The sequence below is a fragment of the Belonocnema kinseyi genome, chromosome 8 (assembly GCF_010883055.1).
Source record: "Belonocnema kinseyi isolate 2016_QV_RU_SX_M_011 chromosome 8, B_treatae_v1, whole genome shotgun sequence".
NCBI lineage: Eukaryota > Metazoa > Arthropoda > Insecta > Hymenoptera > Cynipidae > Belonocnema > Belonocnema kinseyi.
Genome location: NC_046664.1, coordinates 82,852,753 through 82,877,200, shown reverse-complemented (window position 1 = coordinate 82,877,200; position 24,448 = coordinate 82,852,753). Strand labels below are relative to the sequence as shown.

At 23.6% G+C, this 24,448-nt stretch overlaps 2 protein-coding genes across 5 annotated transcripts in view; one reads left to right on the top strand and one right to left on the bottom strand.

Moving 5' to 3' along the window:
* LOC117177868 (COP9 signalosome complex subunit 5) overlaps positions 1-7,903 on the top strand; it is a 32,998-nt gene extending 25,095 nt beyond the window's left edge. The window contains exons 5-6 of one of the 3 annotated variants that reach the window (XM_033368906.1): positions 1,013-1,479; positions 7,797-7,903. In XM_033368906.1, coding sequence (XP_033224797.1) covers positions 1,013-1,456 — 444 coding nt within the window. In that variant the 3' untranslated portion in view covers positions 1,457-1,479; positions 7,797-7,903. Of the gene's footprint in view, positions 1-1,012; positions 1,555-7,796 lie in introns of those variants that run through there. The other 2 variants (XM_033368905.1, XM_033368907.1) reach the window with 2 other exon arrangements.
* Positions 7,874-24,448, bottom strand: part of LOC117177870 (transmembrane protein 65) — a 38,132-nt gene continuing 21,557 nt past the window's right edge. Inside the window, exons 2-6 of one of the 2 annotated variants that reach the window (XM_033368910.1) lie at positions 22,070-22,093; positions 18,121-18,162; positions 13,623-13,690; positions 13,358-13,561; positions 7,874-8,177 (exon numbers count right to left, since the gene is read on the bottom strand). In XM_033368910.1, coding sequence (XP_033224801.1) covers positions 8,055-8,177; positions 13,358-13,561; positions 13,623-13,690; positions 18,121-18,162; positions 22,070-22,093 — 461 coding nt within the window. In that variant the 3' untranslated portion in view covers positions 7,874-8,054. The remainder of the gene's footprint in view (positions 8,178-13,357; positions 13,562-13,622; positions 13,691-18,120; positions 18,163-22,069; positions 22,094-24,448) is intronic. The other variant, XM_033368909.1, reaches the window with a different exon arrangement.

Below are 24,448 nucleotides of genomic sequence, written 5' to 3'. Positions count from 1 at the left end.
ATAGGAAAATAATAATCGTCTCGGTTTGAATTTCACCTTTATGGTCAGAAATTCAACTATTTGGTTCAAAAATTCATTTTTTGAGGAAAGATGAATAATTTTCGTTCAAAATTTATTGCTGTGACTAAAAATTTATTTATTTTGTTGAAAATTCGTCTTTTTGATAGAAAAATAATCTTCTTGGTTGAAATTCATCCTTATGGTCAAAAATTCAACTTTTTCGTTCGAACTTCAGTGTTAGGGGTAAAGATTTATAATTTTAGGTTGAAAATTTAAATATTTTGTTGAAGATTCGACTTTTTCGGTAGAAAATTAATGTCTTCGATTGTAATTTCACCTTTTTTTGTTAAAAGTTGAACTGTTTGGTTAAAAGTTCTATTTTTTCGGGGGTAAAAATTTATCATTTTCATTGAGAATGTGTCTTTTTGGGTAGAAAATTTATCTTCTTGGTTAGAAGTTGAAACGGTTTGTTAAAAATTTATTTCTGTCACTGACAATTTATTTATTCTGTTAAAAATTCGTCTTTTTGACAAAAAAAAATAATCTTCTGTGTTGGAAATTTATCTTTATGGTCAGAAATTCAACTATTTGGTTAAAAATTCAGTGTTAGGGGTAATGATTGATCATTTTAGGTTCAAAATTCAAATAGTTTGTTGAAGATTCGACTTTTTCGGTAGAAAATTAATGTCTTCGATTGAAATTTCACCTTTTTTTTGGTTAAAAGTTGAATTGTTTGGTTAAAAATACAGTTTGAGGTTTCTCAGTATGCAAAAAATTTGGCTACGTCTTTACGACATCGTTACGACAGCTTTACGATATCGTAAAGACACTGTAACGACACGGATATGGGATGTCGTAAAATTGCCGTAAAGATGTCGTAACAATGTCGTAAACACGTCGCCAAATTTTGTGCCCACTAGGGGGGGGGGGGGGGGGGGGGGGGGGGGGGGGGTTCTTCTGATTAGATATTTGATTGAATTAAGTACAAAAGAGGTTGGAAATTATTTTGTAGGGCTACAAGCCAGCGAATGAGGAACCATCCGAGTACCAAACGATTCCCCTGAACAAAATCGAAGACTTTGGTGTGCATTGCAAGCAGTACTATTCCCTCGAAGTGACCTATTTTAAATCCTCCCTCGATCGGCGATTACTCGATTCCCTTTGGAATAAGTACTGGGTGAATACCCTGAGTTCGTCGAGTCTTCTGACGAATGCCGACTACACGACCGGGCAGATTTTCGATCTCTCCGAGAAATTGGAACAGTCGGAGGCGGCACTGGGCAGAGGCTACGTGGTTGGAGGAATTGAGCCGCATGATCGAAGCACCATTGAAAAACTTGTCAAGGCAACGCGTGACAGTTGCAAAACCACCATTGAAGTTATTCACGGCTTGATGGCTCAAGTCATCAAGGACAAACTTTTCAATCGCGTCGGAGCTAATGCGATTGAAAACTAGCTCTGTAGTCTTTTTACTTTTAGGTAAACGTATTTACTTTCAAGTTTAAACCTAATTCTTTATACTGTTTGTAATTTAAAAGTATATATATATATATATAAAAAAAAGACAAGAAAAGAGAATCGATTTATTTTTATTTGCAACTTTGGTACGAATAGTTTTAGTTTTTACATTGCGCGAAATTATATTTAAAGTATTAAAAATTCCAGTTTCATTATCTGATATTTTTTAGCTGGTAGAAATGTACTTTAATGTTTATTTACATTTTTATTTTTTACTTTATATAACCTGGAGAACCTGAAATTGTCAGGGAATTTTCATATGTCTGGAAAATTCTGGAAATATCAGGGAATTTTTCCGAGAGTGTGCTTATTTATTTTTTTTAATGCAATTTAAATTTGAATAACAACGATTTTTTATTTGTAAATTTATTTTTTATCATTATAAATTTTTTTGAATTTTTCTTCAAACCTGGAAATATCAGGGATTTTTTTTGTCAGGTAATTTTTCCGAAAGTGTGCTTATTTATTTTTTTTAATGCAATTTAAATTTGAATAACAATGATTCTTCATTTTGTAAAAATAGCTTTACAATTCTGTTTTTTTTCCTGAAAATTACATTTTGTACTGAAATTTTTATTATTTCAGTTGAAACTTGAAATTTTTTGTTGAATTTTTGTTTTAATTAATTTTTCTTCAAACATGGAAATTTCAGGGATTTTTTTTATTTCAGGGAATTTTTCCGAAAGTGTGCTTAATTTTTAAAAAATGCAATCTAAGTTTGAAAAACAATAATTCTGCATTTATAAAAATAGCTTTATAATTTTGTTTTTTTTTTCAAATGAAAATTAATTTTTTTTGTTAATTTTTTTATTAATTTTTGGATATATCAGGAATTTACTTTGTTTCAGGGAATTTTTCCGAAAGCGAGCTCAACTTTTGTTAAATTGCAATCTAAATTTGAATAACAAAGATTCTTCATTTGTATTTTTTTTATTTTTATTTTTTTAAATGAATTTTTCTTTAAATCTGGAAATATCAGGGATTTTTTTGTCAGGCAATTTTTTTTTGTTTTTTTTATGAAAATTAATTTTTTTACTGAAAACTTAATCATTTTCGTTGAAACTTTAACTTTTTTATTTAATTTTTCTTCAAACATGAAAATTAAATGAATTTTTTTTATTACAGAGAATTTTTCCGAAAGTCTGCTTAATTTAAAAAAAATTCAATCTAAATTTAAATAACAATGATTCTTCATTTGTAACAATATCTTTAGAATTCTGTTTTTTTTATGAAAATTAATATTTCTACTGAAAATTTAACTTTTTTGTTAATTTTTGTTTAAATTAATTTTTCTTCAAACATAGAAATATCAGGGGTCCTTTTTTATTTCAGGGAATTGTTCCGAAAGCCAGCTTAACTTTGTTTAAATTGCAATCTAAATTTGAATAATGATTCTTCATTTGTAATTTTTTTTATTATTTTTTTTTGATAATGAATTTTTCTTCAAAGCAAGAAATATCAGGGATTTTTTGTCAGGTAATTTTTCCGAAAATGTCCTTAATTTTTTTAGAATGCAATCTGAATTTGAATAACAATGATTTTTCATTTGCAAAAGTAGCTTCTTTTTATTGCTGTATTTAACAATTTTGTTGAAAATTTGTTTTGTTTTAAATTAATTTTTCTGACTGAAAATTTAATTATTTTTTTTTTGTAAATTGATCGTTTTCAATTTAAAATTCGTTCTCTAATGGTATAAAATTAATCTTCTTGTTTCAGCAATCATCTTTTTGGTTGAAAATATAACAGTTTTTTTTACTAGTTTTTTTATTTTTTTTTTAACCTGGAAAAACCTGGACTTGTCAGGGAAAATTTGGTAGAAAAATGAGTATTTTTTTGGTTAGAATTCGCTTTTTTTGGCCGAAAATTATTTTTTTTACTGAAAAGACATTTCATTTGAGAAATTAACTTTTTTGTTGATAATTTGTTTTCTTTTTTTTTTTTGGTTGAAAATTAATTTTTCTTCAAATCTGAAAATAGAAGGAATTTTTTTTTTATTTAAGGTAATTTTTCCGAAAGCTTGCTCAATTTTTTTAAATTGCAATTTAAATTTGAATATCAATGATTTTTTATTTGTAAAAGTAGCTTTATATTACTATATTTAACAATTTTGTTCAAAAATTTTTTTTTGATTTTTTTTTAAATTAATTTTTTAACTGAAAATTTAACTATTCTTTTTTTTTTGTAAATCCATACTATGAAAAATTATAACTGGAAATATCTTGAGATACCTGAAAAAAACGGGAATTGTCAGAGAAATTTATTGAGAAATGTGTTATTTTGTTGAAAATTCGTTTTTTTTTGGCTGAAAATTAATCTTTTTACTGAAAATTTAATTATTTTAGCTGAAATATTAACTTTTTGTTGAAAATTTGTTTTTTTTTTGTTTTTAGTTTAAATTAATTTTTCTCCAAACCTGGAAATATCAGGGATTTTTTTTTTAAATCACGAACTTTTTCTGAAAGCGTGCTTTATTTTTTTAAAAATTGCAATCGAAATTTTAATAACAATTATTTCTTATTTGTAAAAGTAGCTTTATATTATTGTATTTAAAAACTTTTTTGAAAATTCTGTTTTAAATTTAGTTTGAAATTAATTTTTTTACTGAAAATTTAATTATTTTAGTTGAAAATTTAACTTTCTTGTTGAAAATTGTTTTTTTTTGTGCGTATATAATAAATATTATATATAATAATATAATTATAATAATAAACAGCTTAAATAATTATTAATTAATCAAATAAAAAAATAATAATATATTAATAAATAATTGTAACTAAAATTGAAATCTTTTTTGGTTGGAAAATAACTTTTTAACTAAAATTTAAATATGCAATTTTTACTTAAAAATTAATATATTTTATTGAAAATACGTTGTTTTTTTTAGAGAAAATGAATCTTATTGCTTAAAAATTCATCCTTTTGTTCGAAAATTGAACTAATTTGGTAAAAAAATGGTACTATTTCATTGAAAATTAATTTTTACACTGAAATATTAGTTGTTCGATTTTTGATTATGAATATGTCAGTTGTTAATGACTGTTTTTTTTTCGTAGAAAATGAATCTTCTTGGTGAAAAGTTGAACTATTTTGGTGGGAAATTCACTTTTTTGTAGATAAAACATCAATTTTTTAAATTGAAAATATAACTATTTTTAAATGTTCCTGTTTGAGAATTTATCTTTTTGGATGAAAATTGAAATATTTTTGTTGAAAATGTAGATAATTTGTTAAAAATTCGTTTCTTTTTATAAAAATTTAAATTTTTTGCTTAAAAACTATTTTGGTAAAAGTTAATTTTCTTGGTTAAAAGATCGATTAAAAATTTATTTAAAGTTCTTTTTTTTAATTAATTATTTATTATAAATTTGTTAATTGTTAAAAATGCATTGTTTTTAAAAAAATAATTTTGTTAAAAAATCATTTTATGCTTGAAGATTCATCATTTTATTTGAAAATTTATTTTTGAACTCAAAAAATAACTATTGCAGTTGAAACTTCATAATTTTAGTTTAAAATGGAATAAGTTTGTTGAAAATTCATTTCTTTTGTTTGAAAAATAATTTTATAACTGAAAATTTAATATATTTGATTGAAATTTTTTTTTTGAGTGAGAGAAAATCAATCTTCTTGCTTTAAAATTAATCTTTTTGTTCAAAAATTGAACTATGTCGGTGAAAAATTGTACTATTTTATTAAACATTTTTTTTATTATAAATTTGACAATTGTTAAAATTATTTTCTTTCGTAGAGAATTAATGTTTTTTTTCAGATAAAACGTTACATTTTTTATTTAAAATATAATTATTTTTAAATGTTCTTTTTCTGGTAAACTATTTGGTTGAAAATTCATGTATTTTGTTAAAATATCGTCTTTTTTCGGTGAAAAATTAATCTTCTCGTTTCAGAATTTTTCTTTCTGGATGAGAATTGAAATTTTTTTTTTACTACCTAGATAGATCGTTTAAAATTCGTTTTTTTTAATCAAACATTTAATTTTGTGCTTAAAAATATATTTTTGTTAATTAATTTTCTTGGTTAAATATCTATTGAAAATTCATTGAGTTTTTTTTAAATTAATTTTTGATTATAAATTTGTTAATTGTTAAAAATTCTTTGTTTTTCCGTAGAGAATTTTTTCGGTGAAAAATAAATCTTCTTGTTTGAGAATTGATCTTTTTGGATAAAAATTGAAATATTTTTTTGACAATCTAGAATTCTAGATCGTTCGTTTAAACTTATTTTTTTTTGTACAAAAATAATTTAATTTATTGCTTGAAAATTTATTTTTGGCAAACATTAATTTTCTTTGTTAAAAAATCGATTAAAAATGTATTTAAAGTTCTTTTTTCTTAAATTAATTTTTGATTATAAATTTATTAATTGTTAAAAATTCGTTGTTTTTCCCGTAGAGAATGATTTTTTTTATATTGAACTATTTTGGTTAGGAATTCGCTTTTTTGTTGTTTAAAAAAAAATTAATTTTTTAATTGAAAATATAACTATCTTTAAATGTTCTATTTTTGGGAAATTTTTTTTTGTTTAGTCAAAAATTGCTCTTTTTTTGTATTTCAACTACCAGGTTGAAAACTCATGTAGTTTGTTAATATTTCGTATTTTTTTAATAAAAAATTAATCTTCTTCTTTGAAAATTTATCTTTTTTGATGAAAATTGAAATATTTTTGTTGACATGTAGATAGTTCGGTTCTTTTTTTATAACAAATTAAATTTTTTGATTGAAAATTTATTGAAAGTTCTTTTTTTTTAAATTAATTTTTGATTATAAATTTGTTAAATGTTAAAAATTAGTTGTAAAAAAAAAATGTTAAAAAATCATTTTTGTATTTGAAGATTCATCATTTTATTTGAAAATGTAATTAGTTGGTTGAAAATTCATTTCTTTCGGTTGAAAAATAATTTTGTTAACTAAAAATTTAATATATTTAATTAAAAATTGGGGGGGGGGGGAAATGAATCTTCTTGCTTCAAAATTAATCTTTTTGTTCAAAAATTGGAATATTTTGGTGAAAAATTGTACTGTTTTATTGAAAGTTAATTTTTTGTTTAAAACTTAATTGTTGATTATGAACTTTTTAATTATTAAAAATTCATTGTTTTTTCCGTAGAGAATTAATCTTTTGGGTCAAAAATTGAACTGTTTTGGTTGGGAATTCGTTTTTTTTGTTTGAAAATAAAACATTAATTTTTTAAATTGAAAATGTAGCTATTTTTAAGTGTTCTATTTTTGATAAAAATGTTCTTTTTTTTAGTCAAAAGTTGGTCTTTTTCATTATTTCAACTATTTGGGGAAAATCTTTTATCTTTATTTATCTTTTATTTATTTTTATCTTTTTGGATGAAAATTGAAATATTTTTGTTGATAATTAAACTATTTGATAATAATAAATAACTTAAATAATTATAAATGAATAAAATAGTATAATAATTATATAAAAAAAACTAGTGAACTAAAATTGAAATATGTAATTTTTGTGCTTGATAATTCAACAAAATTTAACTAAAAATTTAATATATTTTATTCAAATTTTGTTTATTTGGGGGGGGGGGGGGGTCAAAATGAATCTTTTTTCTTTAAAATTAATCTTTTTGTGAACAAAGTTTACTATTTCTGTTTTTTTTTTTAAAGCTAATTTTTTATCATAAATTTGTTAATTGTTAAAAGTTCCTTGCTTTTTTGGTAGAGAATAAATATTTTTGGTTAAAAAATTAACTATTTTCGTTGGGAATTCGTTTTTTTTTGTAAATAAAAAATTCATTTTTTTTATGAATAATGTAACTATTTTTAAATGTTCTATTTTTGGTCAAAATGTTGTTTTTTTTTTTTAGTCAAAAATTGAAATACTTTTGTTGACAATCTAGATAGTTTGTTTAAAATTTGTTTTTTGAAAATGGAATTAGTTTGTTGGAAATTCATTTCTTTTGGTTGAAAAATAATTTTTTTACGGAAAATTTGTCTGTTTGGGGGGTGGGGGGATTAATCTTCTTGCTTTAAAATTCATCTTTTTGTAAAAAATTGAACTATAACGGTGAAAAATTGTACTATTTTATTGAACATTCATTTTTTTAAATTATTTTTTGATTATAAGTTTGTTAATTATTAAAATTATTTTTTTCCGTAGCGAATGAATCTTTTTGGTTAAAAATTGAACAATTTTAGTTGGGAATTCGTTTTTTTTGTAAATAAAAAATTAATTTTTTAATTGAAAATATAACTATCCTCAAATGTTCTATTTTTTGGTAAAAATGTATCTTTTTTTAGTTTTAAGCCACTATAAACCGGACTTATTGAGCAGCATCAGTAGAAGTTGGAAGTGGATAAAGTGAAGAGAAATGCAATTATTCAGTGCGATAGGTATCTTCTATTTTACATTTCATTAAGTACATACGTACATATATAATATGTATATACAAAGAATACATTTGGAAATATACAGTAAAAACATAAACAAATAGACGGATGCGAGTTGTATAGATAAAAGATTTGTACAAATATTATAGTGCAAGAAATTAGTTCTAATTAGTCTTTGTTTTCTAGTGCAGGAAGCTCGTTTTCCGCGGACTCTTTCTTCTTGTCATTGCGCAGAAAGAGTAGTGGCGTCATTCCTAATATACAACCAATAGTCACCCCCAAAACTCGACCCTAAAAAAACACAAATAATTCAACTCTTATTTTCTTTTATTTTTTATTTATTCCTTTTTTTTCATTCATTAAGGACAGAAAATAAATCTTCAAAATAGGTGAGTTTAGGGATCAAATATTGAAAATGGTCAACTTTATCAAAGCCAAATCTTGAAAATAACATACTTTACAAAACAAATCTTGAACATAGGGAGCTTTAGAGAGAAAATTTTAAAAATAGGAGTCTTTAGGGGAACAAATATTGAAAATAGGATACATTAGGAAACAAATATTTAAAATAGGGGACTTTAGGACACAAATAATGAAAATAGGATACTTTAAGAAACAAATATTGAAAATAGGATACATTAGGAAATAAATATTGAAAATAGGATACCTTATGAAATAAATATTTAAAAGGGGGGAATTTAGGAAACAAGTATTGAAAGTAGGATACTTTGGGAAACAAATATTGAAAATATGATATTTTAGGAAACAAATATTTAAAACAGGATATATTAAGAAACAATTATTGAAAACATTGAAAGTAGGATACTTTAGGGAACAAATATTTAAAATAGGGGAATTTAGGAAACAAATATTAAAAAAGGATACATCAGCAAACAAATATTGAAAATAGGACTCATTAGGAAACAAATATTGAAAAAAGGATACATTACGAAATAAATACTTTAAAAAGGGGAATTAAGGGAACAAATATTGAAAGTAGGAGACCTTAGGCAACAAATATTACTTTGGGGAACAAATATTGAAAATAGCATACTTTGGGGAAGAAATATTGAAAATAGAATACTTTGGGAAACAAATATTGAAAATAGGATACATTAAGAAACAATTATTGAAAATAGGATACATTAGGAGATAAATATTGAAAATAGAATACGTTATGAAATAAATAATGAAAATAGGATACTTTAGGAAACAAATATTGAAAATAGAATACATTAGGAAATAAATATTTAAAAAGGGGGAATTTAGGGACCAAGTATTGAAAGCAGGAAACCTTAGTGAACAAATATTGAAAGTAGGAGACCTTAGGGAAACAAATATTGAAAATAGGATGCATTAGGCAACAAATATTGAAAATAGGATACTTTGGGAAACAACTATTGAAAATAGGATACTTTAGGAAACGAATATTGAAAATAGGATACATTAGGAAACATATTGAAAACAGGATACTTTTTGAAACAAATATTGAAAGTAGGAAACCTTAGGGAACAAATATTACTTTGGGGAACAAACATTAAAAATAGGATACTTTCGAAAAAAAATTAAAATAGGATACTTCAGAAAACAAATATTGAAAATAGGATACATTAGGAAACAAATATTGAAAATAGAATACATTAGGAAACAAATATTGAAAATAGAATACATTAGGAAACATATTGAAAACAGGATACTTTTTGAAAAAAATATTGAAAATAGGATACATTATGAAATAAATATTTAAAAAAGGGGAATTAAGGGAACAAGTATTAAAAGTAGGAGACCTTAGAAAACAAATATTGAAAGTAGGAGACCTTAGGCAACAAATATTACTTTGGGGAACAAATACTGAAAATAGGATACTTTGGAAAAAATATTGAAAATAGGATACTTCAGAAAACAAATATTGAAAATAGGATGGATTAGGAAACGAATATTGAAAATAGGATACATTAGGAAATAAATATTTAAAAAGGGGGAATTTAGGGAACAAGTATTGAAAGTAGGAAACCTTAGGGAACAAATATTGAAAGTAGGAGACCTTAGGGAAACAAATATTGAAAATGTGATACTTAAGGATAAAAATATTTAAAATAGGATACATTAAGAAACAATTATTGAAAATAGGATAAATTAGGAGATAAATATGGAAAATAGGATAAATTAGGAAATAAATATTGAAATTAGGATACTTTAGGAAACAAATATTGAAAATAGGATACATTAGGAAATAAATATTGAAAATAGGATACATTATGAAATAAATATTTAAGAAGGGGGAATTTTTTAGATTTTTATTTTTAAGATTAAATTTTTAATGTAAACAATTGTAAAATTCTGTCTTGAAGATATGAACAATTGAAAATTTCAAAACCTGCGAAGTTGAAAATTTTTGATAAAAAACATTTTTATTCAATAAATAAATGAAACGATTTGACAAAAACGATTTTAAATATTGAAAATAGAATACATTAGGAAACATATTGAAAACAGGATACTTTTTGAAAAAAATGTTGAAAATAGGACACATTAGGAAATAAATATTTAAAAAGGGGGTATTTAGGGAACAAGTATTGAAAGTAGGAAACCTTAGGGAACAAATATTGAAAGTTGGAGACCTTAGGGAAACAAATATTGAAAATATGATACTTTAGGATACAAATATTTAAAATAGGATACATTAGGAAATAAATATTGAAAATAGGATACATTATGAAATAAATATTTAAGAAGGGGGAATTTTTTAGATTTTTATTTTTAAGCTTAAATTTTTAATGTAAACAATTGTAAAATTCTGTCTTGAAGATATGAACAATTAAAAATTTCAAAACCTTTGAAGTTGAAAATTTTTGATAAAAAACATTTTTATTCAATAAATATATAAATGAAACGATTTGACAAAAACGATTTTAAATCAGTTCAGAATTTTCAGATTTTAACGTTAAAAATTAAACAATGTTAAACCGAATTTTTTGAATTAGAAAGCCCGGAATCGTTAAAGTTTAGAAGAGTCTTTAAACTTTGAACGTTACAATTTTAATTGTTGTATTTGAAAAATGTATAATTTGTAAGTGAAATTGTTGAATTTTGATGTATAATTTATAAATGAACATTTGTGAAAAAATTGGATTAATTTTTAACAGATATTTAGGTGTTTTGAAAAGATTCAAAATTAACATAAAAATGTTCAAAAGTGTCCTTAAAATCTTGAAGAATCTTTTTTTTTTTTTTTAATTTTGTAAATCTTTTAAAACCTTTTTATGTATTCTCTTAAAATAATTTTAAAAAATAAAAAATTATTTTTTAATTTCCTAGGAATCTTAAGAAAATGTTTTTATTCTTTTGAAACCTTTCAAAATTCTTGAAAAGATTCTAATTTTTTTGTTTAAAATCTGCGAAAATCTAGATTTTGTTTTAAATTAGCCTATCATTTTAAGTTTTAAATTAAGTTTAAATCTTTTCAAAACATCTAAGTATCTCTTAAAATTAGTCAAATTTCGTCTACAAATAATAAATATTCAATTGTTCTTCATACATGAAAATTTTCTGAAATTTGCAGGAGTTCCTCAAAATTGTAGAAAAAATTCAATCAATTTTGAAAGATATTTAGAATTTCTGAAAAAATGTTACAAACAATTAAAATTTTTTTAAAATTTAAAACAACTTCTAGATTTATCAAGATTTTGAAAGAAAATTTTAAATTTTTTCAAGAATATTTAAACTATTTAAAATGAAAATAATTGAATTTCCAATTTAAGCAGTGTTTAGTTAAAAAAATGTCAACTTTTCAATTATTGAGCATTTGCATACAACATTTTTGAATTAAAAAACTTGTAAACTTCAATTTTTAAAGTTGAAAATTTAACATTTCCCCTTATTTTCAGCTCAGTTTTAGCACGTCAAATGAAAAAATTTTAACTTTAGTGTTCGATTTTTTAAATTTCATTGACCGTGAAAAATGTCTGCGAACCGGGAAAAAAAACGGGCAATGATCGGGAATTTATTTCGTCGATTATAGCGGCCACCCTTTAGGAAACAAATCTGAAAAATAGGATACTTTAGAAAATAAATATTCAAAGTAGGACACTTTAGGGACCACAAATTAAAAATTAGAAACTTTATAGACCAATTTTTCCCCTATTTTTAATATTTGGACCTTAAAGGGCCCTATTTTGTATATTTGTTTCCCAAAGTGTCCTATTTTTCAGATTTGTTTCCTAAAGTCTCCTATTTTTAATATTTCGTGTCCAAAGTCCCTTGGACACGAAATATTAAAAATAGGACACTTTAGGGAAAAAATATTCAAAATAGGATACTTTAGGAAACAAATATTAAAAATAGCAGACTTTAGGAAACAAAATTTTAAAATAGGGTAATTTAGGAACCAAATATTGAAAATAGGAAACTTATAGACAAAATATTAAAAATAGGGGACATTGGATACGAAATATTTAAAATAGGACACTGTAGGAAACAATTGTTCAAAATAGGGAATTTGAGGGACCAAATATTCAAAATAGGAAACTTTATAGACCTAATCTTAAAAATAGGAGACATTGGACAAGAAATATTCAAAATAGGAGCCTTTATGAAACAAATCTGAAAAATAGGACACTTTAGAAAACAATTATTTGAAGTAGGACACTTTAGGGACCATGAATTAAAAATAAGAAACTTTATAGAACAAATTTTTTCCTATTTTTAATATTTGGTCCCTAATGGGCCCTATTTTGTCTATTTGTTTCCCAAAGTGTCCTATTTTTCAGATTTGTTTCCTAAAGTCTCCTATTTTTAATATTTCGTATCCAATGTCCATTGGACACGAAATATTAAAAATAGGACACTTCAGGAAAAAAATATTCAAAATATGGTACTTTAGGGACAAAATATTTAAAAAAGGGAACTTTACAAAATATTAAAAATAGGAGACTTTAGGAAAATCTTTAAAATCGGGGCCATAAAATATTAAAGATAGGAGACTGTAGGAAACAAATATCCAAAATAAGTCCTATTTTTCAGATTTGTTTACTAGAGTCTCTTTATTTTTATTATTTCGTCTCCAATGTCCCCTGGACACGAAACATTAAAAATAGGACACTTTAGGAAACAAATATTCAAAATAGGGCACTTTAGGGACCAAATATTAAAAATAGGAAACTTTATAAACCAAATATTCCCCTATTTTTTAAATTTGGTACCTAAAGTGCCCTGTTTTGAATATTTGTTGCCCAAAGTGTCCTATTTTGGATATTTGTTTCCTAAAGTCTCCTTTTTTTTTATTTCGTGTCCAATGTCCCCTGGACACGAAGTATTAAAAATAGGAGATTGTAGGAAACAAATATCAAAAATAGGGTAGTTTAGGGACCAAATATTGAAAATAGGGGATATAGGAACTTGTTTTTTTGAGTCTCGAATTTCAATAGTTTAAATTTGTAAAAACTATTTCGAAAAACTAATTTGCAACTTACGATATTTGCAGACCTTCTAGATTTCGGCATATTTAATTGGATGGGTGTTAACTTGGGCTGTTTGAAACCAATTTTTTGGGCTAAAACCTCGACGTAGTAAGCAGATCCAATTCCCAGGACATCGGAAAATGTATTTCCAATAGCTGCCGCCGCCATTGTTGATAAGGTTATCCAAGTTCCCAAGAGGACTTCGATTTGGTCGCCCTGTAATTTTTATATTATAAAATCGAAAAACACCAACTCGAGACTAATTTGCAATACGTACAGCAATGATCATGATGAAGTTGTCGAGAAAACCAAACCCAATGAATGGAATTGCATTAGCGATTAGCACTGAAAGTCAATTTATTACATTTATACTTGTTATTTTTTCCATTTTATTTTTTTCGAACCCTGAATTGGGGTTTTTTAGCCTATTAACATTTTTATTAAGACGTTCAAACCTTCCCCTTGGGTTACATCCGTTCCTACACAATTTTATTACACACAAAATATATTGTAATTAAGTATACTGATCATATTTTTCCTACACAGTATTTAATATTGATTAATAATTATATTTTTTTCCTGCACAAAAAGTTTCCTACACAACATTTTTTCTACACAGAATATTTCCTACACAGAATTTAATATTGTTTAATAATTATATTTTTTTCCTACACAAAATATTTCCTACATAGAACTTCATACTGTCATATGTTTCCTACAGAAGATTTCTTACACAGTATTTAATATTGTTTAATAATTATATTTTTTCCTACACAAAATATTTCCTACATAGAATTTAATACTGTTATATTTTTTCTACACAGAAGATTTTCTACACAGAATTTAATATTGTTTAATAATTATATTTTTTTCCTACACAAAATATTTCCTACAAAGAATTTAATACTGTTATATTTTTCCTACACAACATTTTTTCTACACAGAAGATTTCCTACACAGAATTTAACATTGTTTAATAATTATATTTTTTTCCTAAACAAAATATTTCCTACATAGAATTTAATACTGTTATATTTTTCGTACACAAAATTTTTCTAAACAGAAGATTTCCTACACAGAATTTAATATTGTTTAATAATTATATTTTTTTCCTGCAAAAAATATTTCCTACATAGAATTCAATACTGCTATATTTTTCCTACACAAAATTTTTTCTAAACAGAAGATTTCCTACACGGAATTTAATATCGTTTTGTACTTCATTTTTGTCCTACACAGAATATTTTCTACGCAGAATATGTATATTCTACACATAATTATATAGTAATATTTTATTATCAAAATAATCTCTAAAAATTGAACAAAAAAAATATGATGTCCAATATTTTTTCAGAAAAAATATATATTCTACATAACACATTTAAAACAGTACATAAAATATTGGACATCATATTTTTGTTGTGCAATATTTAGTGACTATCTTGATAAGAATATAGCACTATAATTATGTCTAAGATATACATATTCTGTGTGGCTAATATTTTGTGTAGGAAAATAATAAAAGTATTAAACAATATTAAATTCTGTTTAGGAAATAGTCTGTGTAGAAAAAATTTTATGCAGGAAAAATATAACAGTATTTAATTTTGTGTAGGAAACATTTTATGTAGAAAATATTTCGTGTAGGAAAAACATAAAAATATTAAACAATATTAAATACTGTGGAGGAAATATTCTGTGTAGAAAAAATTGTTTGTAGGAAAAATATAACTGTATTAAATTTTGTGTAGGAAACACTTTACGTAGAAAAAGTTTTGTGTAAGAAAAATACGATCAATATAATTGTGTACAATATACTTTTTGTAGAATAAAATTGTGTAGGAACAGCGTTTTCCCCTTCCTACATTCCTGCGAAAATTAAATTTTATAATTCAACAATAGCTTTTTTAATACAAATTATTAAAAGAACTTTAACTCATTTGTAAGATTAAATAAAAAATATTACTGGTTATTTTTTTTTTGTATAGTTCGAATTTTAGAAACATAACATTATTGTTAACTAACAAACAATTCAAAGTACGTGTTTTGATAACATTCCCTATTTTTTTTACCAAATAGTAGAATTTTCAACTAATAAAGATCAATTTTAAACAAAAAATAAAATATTTCAATTTTCAAACCAAATTTATGAGTTTTCAAACATGAAGATTAAGTTTCTACTAGAAAGGCAAATTTTCAACAAAGTACATAAATTTTCAAATAAATATTTAAAGTTCTGACTGGATAAGGTAAATTTTATATTTAAAAAAAAACTAATTTTTAACAAAATAAGTGAATTTTCAACTAAGCAATTAAACATTTTCAATCAAAAATGGAATATTTAAATTTTCTGTTAGGAACATTAATTGCAACCACCAAATTTTAAATAGAATAGTTGAATTTCCAGCCATAAAGATGAATTTTCAACTAAAGTAATAAATCTTCAATGAAAAATATTAGTTGTTAACAAATTTCAACTAAAAGAGATGAATTTTCAACGAAAAATTGAATAGATGATATTCCAACCAAAAAAGATTTTAATATTAATTAAAAAATAGTTAAATTCTAACAAAAAAGACAAACCTTAAATGAAATACTCATTTTTTAAATTAAAAAAAAAAAAACAATTTTTCAATAAAATAATTAAATTTTCATCGAAAGAAATGAATTTGTTACAAAAAAAAATTTCTAACCAAAAATTAAAAGGTTCAATTTTCACTTAAAACAATTTTGATAAAAAAGAAGGTTTGAAGAAAATACAACTATTTTATTGAAAAACTGGTTTAGTTAAAAATAAAAATACTTTTTGATTAAACATTTAACTACATTGGTAAAAGTGAAACTAATTTGTTAAAAATTAATTTTTTTGTTGGAAATTCATCATTTAAGTTAAAAACTCTTTTTTTTCTTGTAGATATTTTTGTTTTGAAAATTCTATTTTTTTGTGAAAATAATTTTTTTTAACTAAAAATTTAACCATAACAATCTTGGTTAATAATTAATTTTTAAAGTTGAAAATGCAAATATCTTGTTAAAAATTGATATATTTTATTGAAAGATCGATTATATTAACTATATTGTTGAAAAGTATTTTTTTAAAATAAATTTGTCTTAACTGACAAATTTAATTATTGAAATTTTGGTTAAAAATTTATTTTAACAACAAAACAAAGATGTGTAACTTTGAACTAAAAGAGATAAATTTTCAACAAAAAATTTATTATTTGATATTAAAAAAAAAATTGAACATTATTTTTCAGACAAAACAAAAAAAATCAATAAAATAGTTAAATTATTAGAAAAAAAAATGAATTTTCAGTTTCAAACATAATTTTGATCTAAAAAAAGGTTTCAACAAAACACTTAAATTTTCTACTAAAAAGTCGAGTTTTCAACCAAAAAATTAATGGTTAACAAATTCGGTAAATTTTTAACCAACAAAATGAATTTTTAACCAAAATAAATGAATTTTCAAATAAGAAGAATAATTTAAAAAAAATCAATTTTCAAACATAGTTAAGTTTTCAATTAAATAGATCAATTTTTAAGGGAAAAACGAATTAAAAAAAAATTTGCAAACAAGAAGAATAATTAAAAAAAATTTTAGACCCACAGTTGAATTTTCAACTAAAAAGATCAATTGTTTTCATCTAAAAAATTAATTTACAACAACAAAAATATTTTTGACAAAGATATTCTTAACCACGAAAATAAATTTTTAATCAAAATAAATAAATTTGCAAATACGAAGAATACTTTTCTGAAAAAATAAAATACAATTTTCAAACACATAGTTGAATTTTCAATTAAAAAGTTCATTTTTAACAAAAAAAAATATTTTTAACAAAGTAATTAAATTTTTAACCAGGGAAATGAATTTTTAACAAAAATTTGCAAACCAGAAGAATCATTTTCTAAATAAAGGATAAATTTTTAATCACCTAATTGAATTTTCAACTAAACAGATAAATTTTCCAAAAGAGAAAAAAGAATTGAAAAGAAATTAGTACATTTTTAACCCAGAAATGATTTTCCAACCAAAAGAATATTATTTTTCTACCAAAAAATTCAGTTTTCTACTAAAAAAATTAATTTTTAATCAAAACAAAATATTTTTAACAAAGTAGTTGTATTTGCAAACACGAGATTAATTTGTAAAAAAAAAATAACTATCTACAAAAAGTGAATTTTCAAAAAAATAAAAACGAATGTAAAAAGAAATTGGTTAAAATTTCAACATAGCACTGATTTTCCAACCAAAAATATTATAATTTTTAAATATAATTATTATTAAATATATTAATCATATATATTATATATGTATGTATTAGAAATTAATTTTAGTTGAAAATTTAATCAATTTATTTAAAAGAAAGCTGTTAATGCACTAAAAAAATGAGCCGAATGCAAGCTCATTGCACAGGAAATTATTGATAATTAAATATTTTCCATGAGTTTCATGTTAAAAAAAAAAGAGTTCGCACTAAATTCGACATATCAAAACTTCATGAAAATTTTTTTAATTTTTGTAAAAAAAATTCCCCTTTTCCGCTATTTTGAGAAAAATTTGTCCTGTGAAGACTGTAATTAATCTTTTAATTGAAAATTGAAAAATTTCAAATTTTCAGGCTTCAAATTGTTTCATATTTAAATTAATTATTAGTATATAATAGTATATAATAATTAGTTCTTGATTATTTTTAGAATACCCCCAGATTTGAACGTCATTTAATGTACCAAAAAGTGAATAATGTAACAAATAATAAACATTTTACCTCGCATAAGATCCCTATTTGATGGCTGTGGCACTGTTGCAACTGTGAAAATGAAATAAATAATTTAGTTCTTAATTTCGGAAAGTTGAGTAATTATTAATCTATTAATTAATAATATCTATTAATATTTTAACCGAATGAAATGATTCAATCGCTTCAAAATAGATTTATTTAAAATATTCTCAATTTTTTCGTCATTAAACATAATGTGCACATCTATTATTCGTCTCCCGTAAAATAAAAAGGCATGGAATTTAATCTCTAGATGTAGAATAAAAATTAATATAAGAGTTAGTTTTTAAAATATCTGCTCTTGCTATTAAACTTTGCAGAGCGGGAGGAAATGCCCTTTTTCCTATAGCCTTAAATGTTTGTCAAATTTTTAATTTAAAAATAAATTTCCAAAAATAAACATATTTTTTTACGCGAATTCCCTGTCCCAATTACTTTAATTTACAAAAATTCCCCATAAAAAAATTACCCTGTTTCAAGAGAAAATTATAATTCTTTACGAAATTCCCTGTCCCAAAGTCAAAATTATAAAAAAATTATTATTCTTTACTAAAATTCCCCGTAATAAACTAAATCCTAATTTTTTACGGAAACTTCCTTTTTCTTGACAAAATTTCCAGTTTTATCTTAAAATTAGAAATCTTTTAGAAAATTCGCTGTCCCCAAGCTAAAATTCTTATTTTTTTGCGAAGATTGCCTGTCAAAAAAAAAATATACATAATTCTTTACGGGAATTGCCTGTTGCAATTCGAAATCAGAATTACTTTAATTTTCAGAAAATCACCATAAAAAATTACCTGTTCCAAGACAAAATTATAATTCTTTCATAAACTTTCTTGTTCCAAAAAGTACAAATTCTAATTTATTATGGAAATTCCCTGTACCAAACTGAAAATTATAATTCTTTACGAAATTCCCTGTCCAAAAGTCAAAATTATAAAAAAATTATAATTCTTTACTAAAATTCCCCGTAATAAACTAAATCCTAATTTTTTACGGAAACTTCCTTTTTCAAGTCACAATTATTTATTTTTCAAAAATTCCCCATAAATTATTACCTGTTCCAAAACAAAATTATAATTCTTGACAAAATTTCCAGTTTTATCTTAAAATTAGAAATCTTTTAGAAAATTCGCTGTTCCAAAGCTAAAATTCTTATTTTTTTGCGAAGATTGCCTGTCAAAAAAAAAAAATAATTCTTTACGAATTTTCCTGTTCCAAAGTAAAAATTATAATTCTTTACGGGAATTGTCTGTTATGATTCTTTCAGAAAATTTCTTGTTCCAAAAAGTAAAAATTCTAATCTATTATGGAAATTCCCTGTACGAAACTGAAAATTATAATTCTTAACTAAAATTCCTCGTCACAAACTCTAGATCATAATTCTTTGCTGAAACTCCCTCTTTCAAGTCACAATTATTTATTTTTCAAAAATTCTTCATACAAAATTACATGTTAAAAAAAATCATTTGAAATCAGAAAATTGGAAATTTTATGACAAATTTTGACTTGGAACAGAGATTTTTAAAAACTATCGTCTTCTAGATCAGAATTAAAATTTATTTCAAAAATTCCCGTTCCAGGTCAAGAATTCCCTATTCCAAGTCAAATGACAATTTTTTACTGAAACTCCCTGACGGAAAGTATGAATTATAATTCTTTACAAAATTCCCTGTTTCAAAACTAAAAATTGCATATTTTTTTACGCGAATTCCTTGTCCCAATTACTTTCATTTCCAAAAATTCCTTGTCAAAAATTATCTGTTCCAAGACAAAAATATAATTCTTTACAAAACATCGAGTTTTATATCAAAATTAGAATTCTTTTAGAAAATTCACTGCCCCAAAGTTAAAATTCTTATTTTCTTTTGCGAAGATTGCCTGTCAAAAAAAAAGTGTAATTCTTTACGAATTTCCCTGTTCCAAAGTAAAATTTAGAAATATTTACGAGAATTGCCTGTCCCAATTCCAAGTCAGAATTACTTTAATTTTCAAAAATTCCTCATAAAAAATTATCTTCTCCAAGACAAAATTATAATTCTTTACAGAAATTCCCTGTCCCAATTCCAAGTTACAACTCCTCAAATTTCCAAAAATTCCACATGAAAAATTACCTGTTCCGAGACAAAATTATAATTCTTTACGAAATTCCCAGTTTGATCTCAGAATTATAATTCGTTTAGAAAATTCGTTGACGCAAAGTAAAAATTTTAAATCTGCGAAAATCGCCTGTCTTAGAAAACAAAATTATAATTCTTTACGAATTTTCCTGTTCCAAAGTAAAATTTAGAAATCTTTACGGGAAGACCCAATTCCAAGTTATAATTACTTTAATTTAAAAAACTTTCTAATTGAAAATTACCTGTTCCAAGACAAAATTATAATTCTTTTAGAAAATTCCTTCTGTTAAAGTGAAAAATCTAATTTATTGCGGAAATTTCCTGTCCCAAACTTCAAATCATAATTCTTTACGGAAACTCCCTGTTCCAAGTTATAATTACTGTAATTTTGAAGAATTTCATATAAAAAAATTACCTTATGTAAGACAAAATTATAACTCTGCACGTAAACTCTCTGTTCCAAATTCAAAATTGTTAAATAAATTATAATTCTTTACTCAAATTTCCCGTCTCCAACTCTAAATCATAATTATTTATGGAATCTCCCTGTTTCAAATCACAATTATTTTAATTTTCAAAAATTCTCCATAAAAAATTAACTGTTTCAAGACAAAATTATAATTCTTTACGAAATTCTCCGTTTTATCAGAATAAAAATTCTAATAAGAAATTCACTGCCCAAAGTAAAAATCCTAATTCTTTGCGAAAATTGCCTGTCCTAAAAGAATTATAATTCTTTACGGGAATTCTCTGTTCCAAGTTACAACTACTCAAATTTCCTGAAATTCCCCATAAATATAATTCAAAAATTTTAAAACTTACCTTCGAATCTTATAAATCCCAGAAATTTTCAGAAGATTTGTTGGTTCTCGTAAAAACTTTCGAAATTATTTTAAAGCCATAGAATCTGAGTTTTGAAATCTTTAAAAATCTTTATTTCTAAAAGTCTTTCAAAATTTAAAGTTTCTTTTGAATTTCTTTAATTCCACTAACTATTTCTTGAATTTACGTGGTTTCTTATTTTATTTTGTGATCTCACCACATTGAAACATTTTGCTTTAAATCTTCTAAAATCTTTTTATAGATTTAAGAAATCGCTTGAAAAAAAATTAAAAAACAGATAGAAGAATCCCGGTAAACGGCCTGAAAATTAAAGGCTCTTGACATTTTTCAATATGTTCCAGAATATTTAGTAAAATATAAGAGTTTACATTTTTATAAACAAATTTGAGATTTTGGAACTTTCGCGTAGAAAAAAAAATCTTTAAGACACAAAATATTTAAAATTATTGTACCGATGAATGCGGTCACAAAAATATATAAAAATTCGACAACAACCATTGTTATAAATAATTATTTTAGTAAAATACTAAAATTGGTCGTTTTTCTGATTTTAATTTCCTATTCTCGCCAGATTTGTTACAGATATTCCTAAAAATAATGATAAAAAGTGCATTTCTTCCCACTGTGCATCACTGAAAATTGAGATAAAAGAGGAAACGTGCATAGCTTGAAAACTTACAGAGAAAAATTTTCCTTAAAAGGGTGAGCAAGCAGAAATAGGAAAAAATGGATATGTAATCAGTGAGATCATATAAATCAATTAAATAGTGTCCAAGGGTCCAGCATAGAGAATATGGTCGAAATAGCAATAAAAAAAATTGGTGACAGTGTGTGAAATAATATAAACTGATGGTGGAGGTGTAGGTAATCATTCATGGAATATGTCAGCCAGTTTTAAATAAAAATTAAAATCAAATTTACTAAAAAAAAAATTCTAAATGTGCAACATTTTTTACATGTAAATGCAAGCTTACATGATTCATCCGTTGTTGAATCCGCTTGAAGCATAATAACAAAAAATGTTACCATTTAAGATATATTATATGCAGGAAAATTTAAAAAAAAATGCTTAATTTGTGTAGAATATTCAAAATTATCAAAATTAGATTATAATGAAAACATAGATATCACTACTTAGCCTGCTTTAAAAATCAATTTTAGAAATGATTTAAAGAGTAAAAATTAAATAAAAATGTTAAAATCCTAATCAGGGTGGCCGCAAAACTTAATTTTCAAAATACCCTAACTTTTTCCTGAGTAATCTTTCATTTTCCCTGATCATTCGTATTTAAAGACTCAAATTCTATTATTGTAACATTTTTAATGGAGAATCTTTTATAAATGGAATAAAGCAAGTTTAAAGTTAAATTTATACTGTGTTTATTAATAATTGTTCTTCTGAATTAAAAAAAAAATCAGGATAAATTCTTAACACTTGAAAACTATTGAAAAGAATTAAATTTTTTTTTAATTGAAAATTCACTGAATTTAGTAAGTTTGAAAGAAGTTTAGAAAAATTTAAGAATATTTAAAAGAATTTTATAAAATTCCAAAGAAAAAAATATTTGAAAATCTCTTCAAATCAAACCCTAAAAATGGCCTCATTTCATGTAAATAAACTCTTTGAAATATATCAAAATAATTTCAAATATCATGAAATTCTATGAAAAAAAAAAAATGTTTTCCGAGATTCTGTAAAGTTGAAAACTCATAAAATCCCTTATAATCTTTTTAAATACCCTAAAGCATTTAAAATCCTTTGAAATCCGGTTAAATTACTGAAAAAAAATGGAAAATTCCTTAAAATCTACTAAAATATCCTGAAATATTTTAAACCCTTAAAAATCACAAAATAAAAAATACCTTCAAATTTGTTTAATAACTTGAAAATACCTTGGAATATTTTTAAATATTGTGAAATATTTCAAATTATTTGAAATTATTTTAAATTATTGAAATCAATTAAATAATCCTTGAAATCTTTTAAAGTTACACTAAAATATTTCGAATCCTTTAAAATATTTTAAAATGCCTTGAAATTTTTTAAATCCCTTGAAAATTACTTGGACTTTTTAGAAATGCTCTGAAATTTTCAGAGATATTCAAAATCCTTTGGAATCTTTTAAAATACCTTAAAATATTACATATTTTTTTAATCCTGTGAAATGCCTTGAAATTTATTAAAGCTCTAGAAAATTACTTGGAATCTTGAAAAATACACTAAAATCTTTAAACCCATTTGGAATCAATACAAATTATTAAAATACTTTTTAAATATCCAAAGATATTTTAAAATCCCTTTAAATTATTAAAATAAATTAAAAATCTCTTGGAGTCTTTTAAAATTCCTTAAAATATTTCCAATCATTTGAAATATTTTGAAACTTTTTAGAGCCCTTGAATCGCATTGGAATAATTTAAAATGCCCTAAAATATTTCGAAACTTTTTAAATCATATTAAATTACTGAAATAGATTGAAAATTAATTAGAATATTTAAAAATACAATTGAAATTTTTAAAAATAATGGAAATTCCATGGAATTTGAAAAAAAAAAACTAAAATATTTCAAATTCTTTGAAACTTTTTAAAGCTCTTGTAAATTCGTGGGATTTTTAAAAATACCCTAAAATCTGTAAAATTATTAAAATCCCGCCAAATTATTCAAATTAATTGAAAATTCCTTGGAATCTTTTAAAATACCCTAAAATATTTCGAATTTTTTTAATCTTTTGAAATGCGTTTAAATTTTTTAAAGTTCTTGAAAATTCTTTGTAATTAAAAAAAAAAACCTAAAATATTTGAAATACTTTGAAATCCTTTAAAATACTCTAAAACATTTCAAATAATTTATAGACCCTTAGAAATTTTTTTAAATTCCTAAAAATTCCTGGGAATTCATAAGAATACACTATAATTTTTTATTTATTTTTTTAATCGCTTCAAATTATTGAAAACTATTCAAAATACGCTAAAATATCTCGAATCTTTTGAAATACTTTTAAATCCTTGAAAATATTTTGAAATCCCTTGGAAATTTTTAAAGCTCTTAAAAATTTCTTGAAATTAAACATAAAATCTAAAATATTTCAAATTCTATGAAATCCCTTGCAACTTTTTAAAGCTCTTGAAAATTCCTGGGAATTTTTAAAAAGACTTTAAAGTCTTTAAAATAATTTGGAATCAGTTCAAATCATTGACATCTTTTAAAATTACTCTAAAATATTCCAATTCCTTCACAATCCCTTTAAATTATTGAAATCAATTAAAAAGCCTTTTGAATCTTTTAAAATTCCTTGAAATAGTTTTAATCATTTGAAATCTTTTTATATCATTTGGAAATTTCTAAAGCTC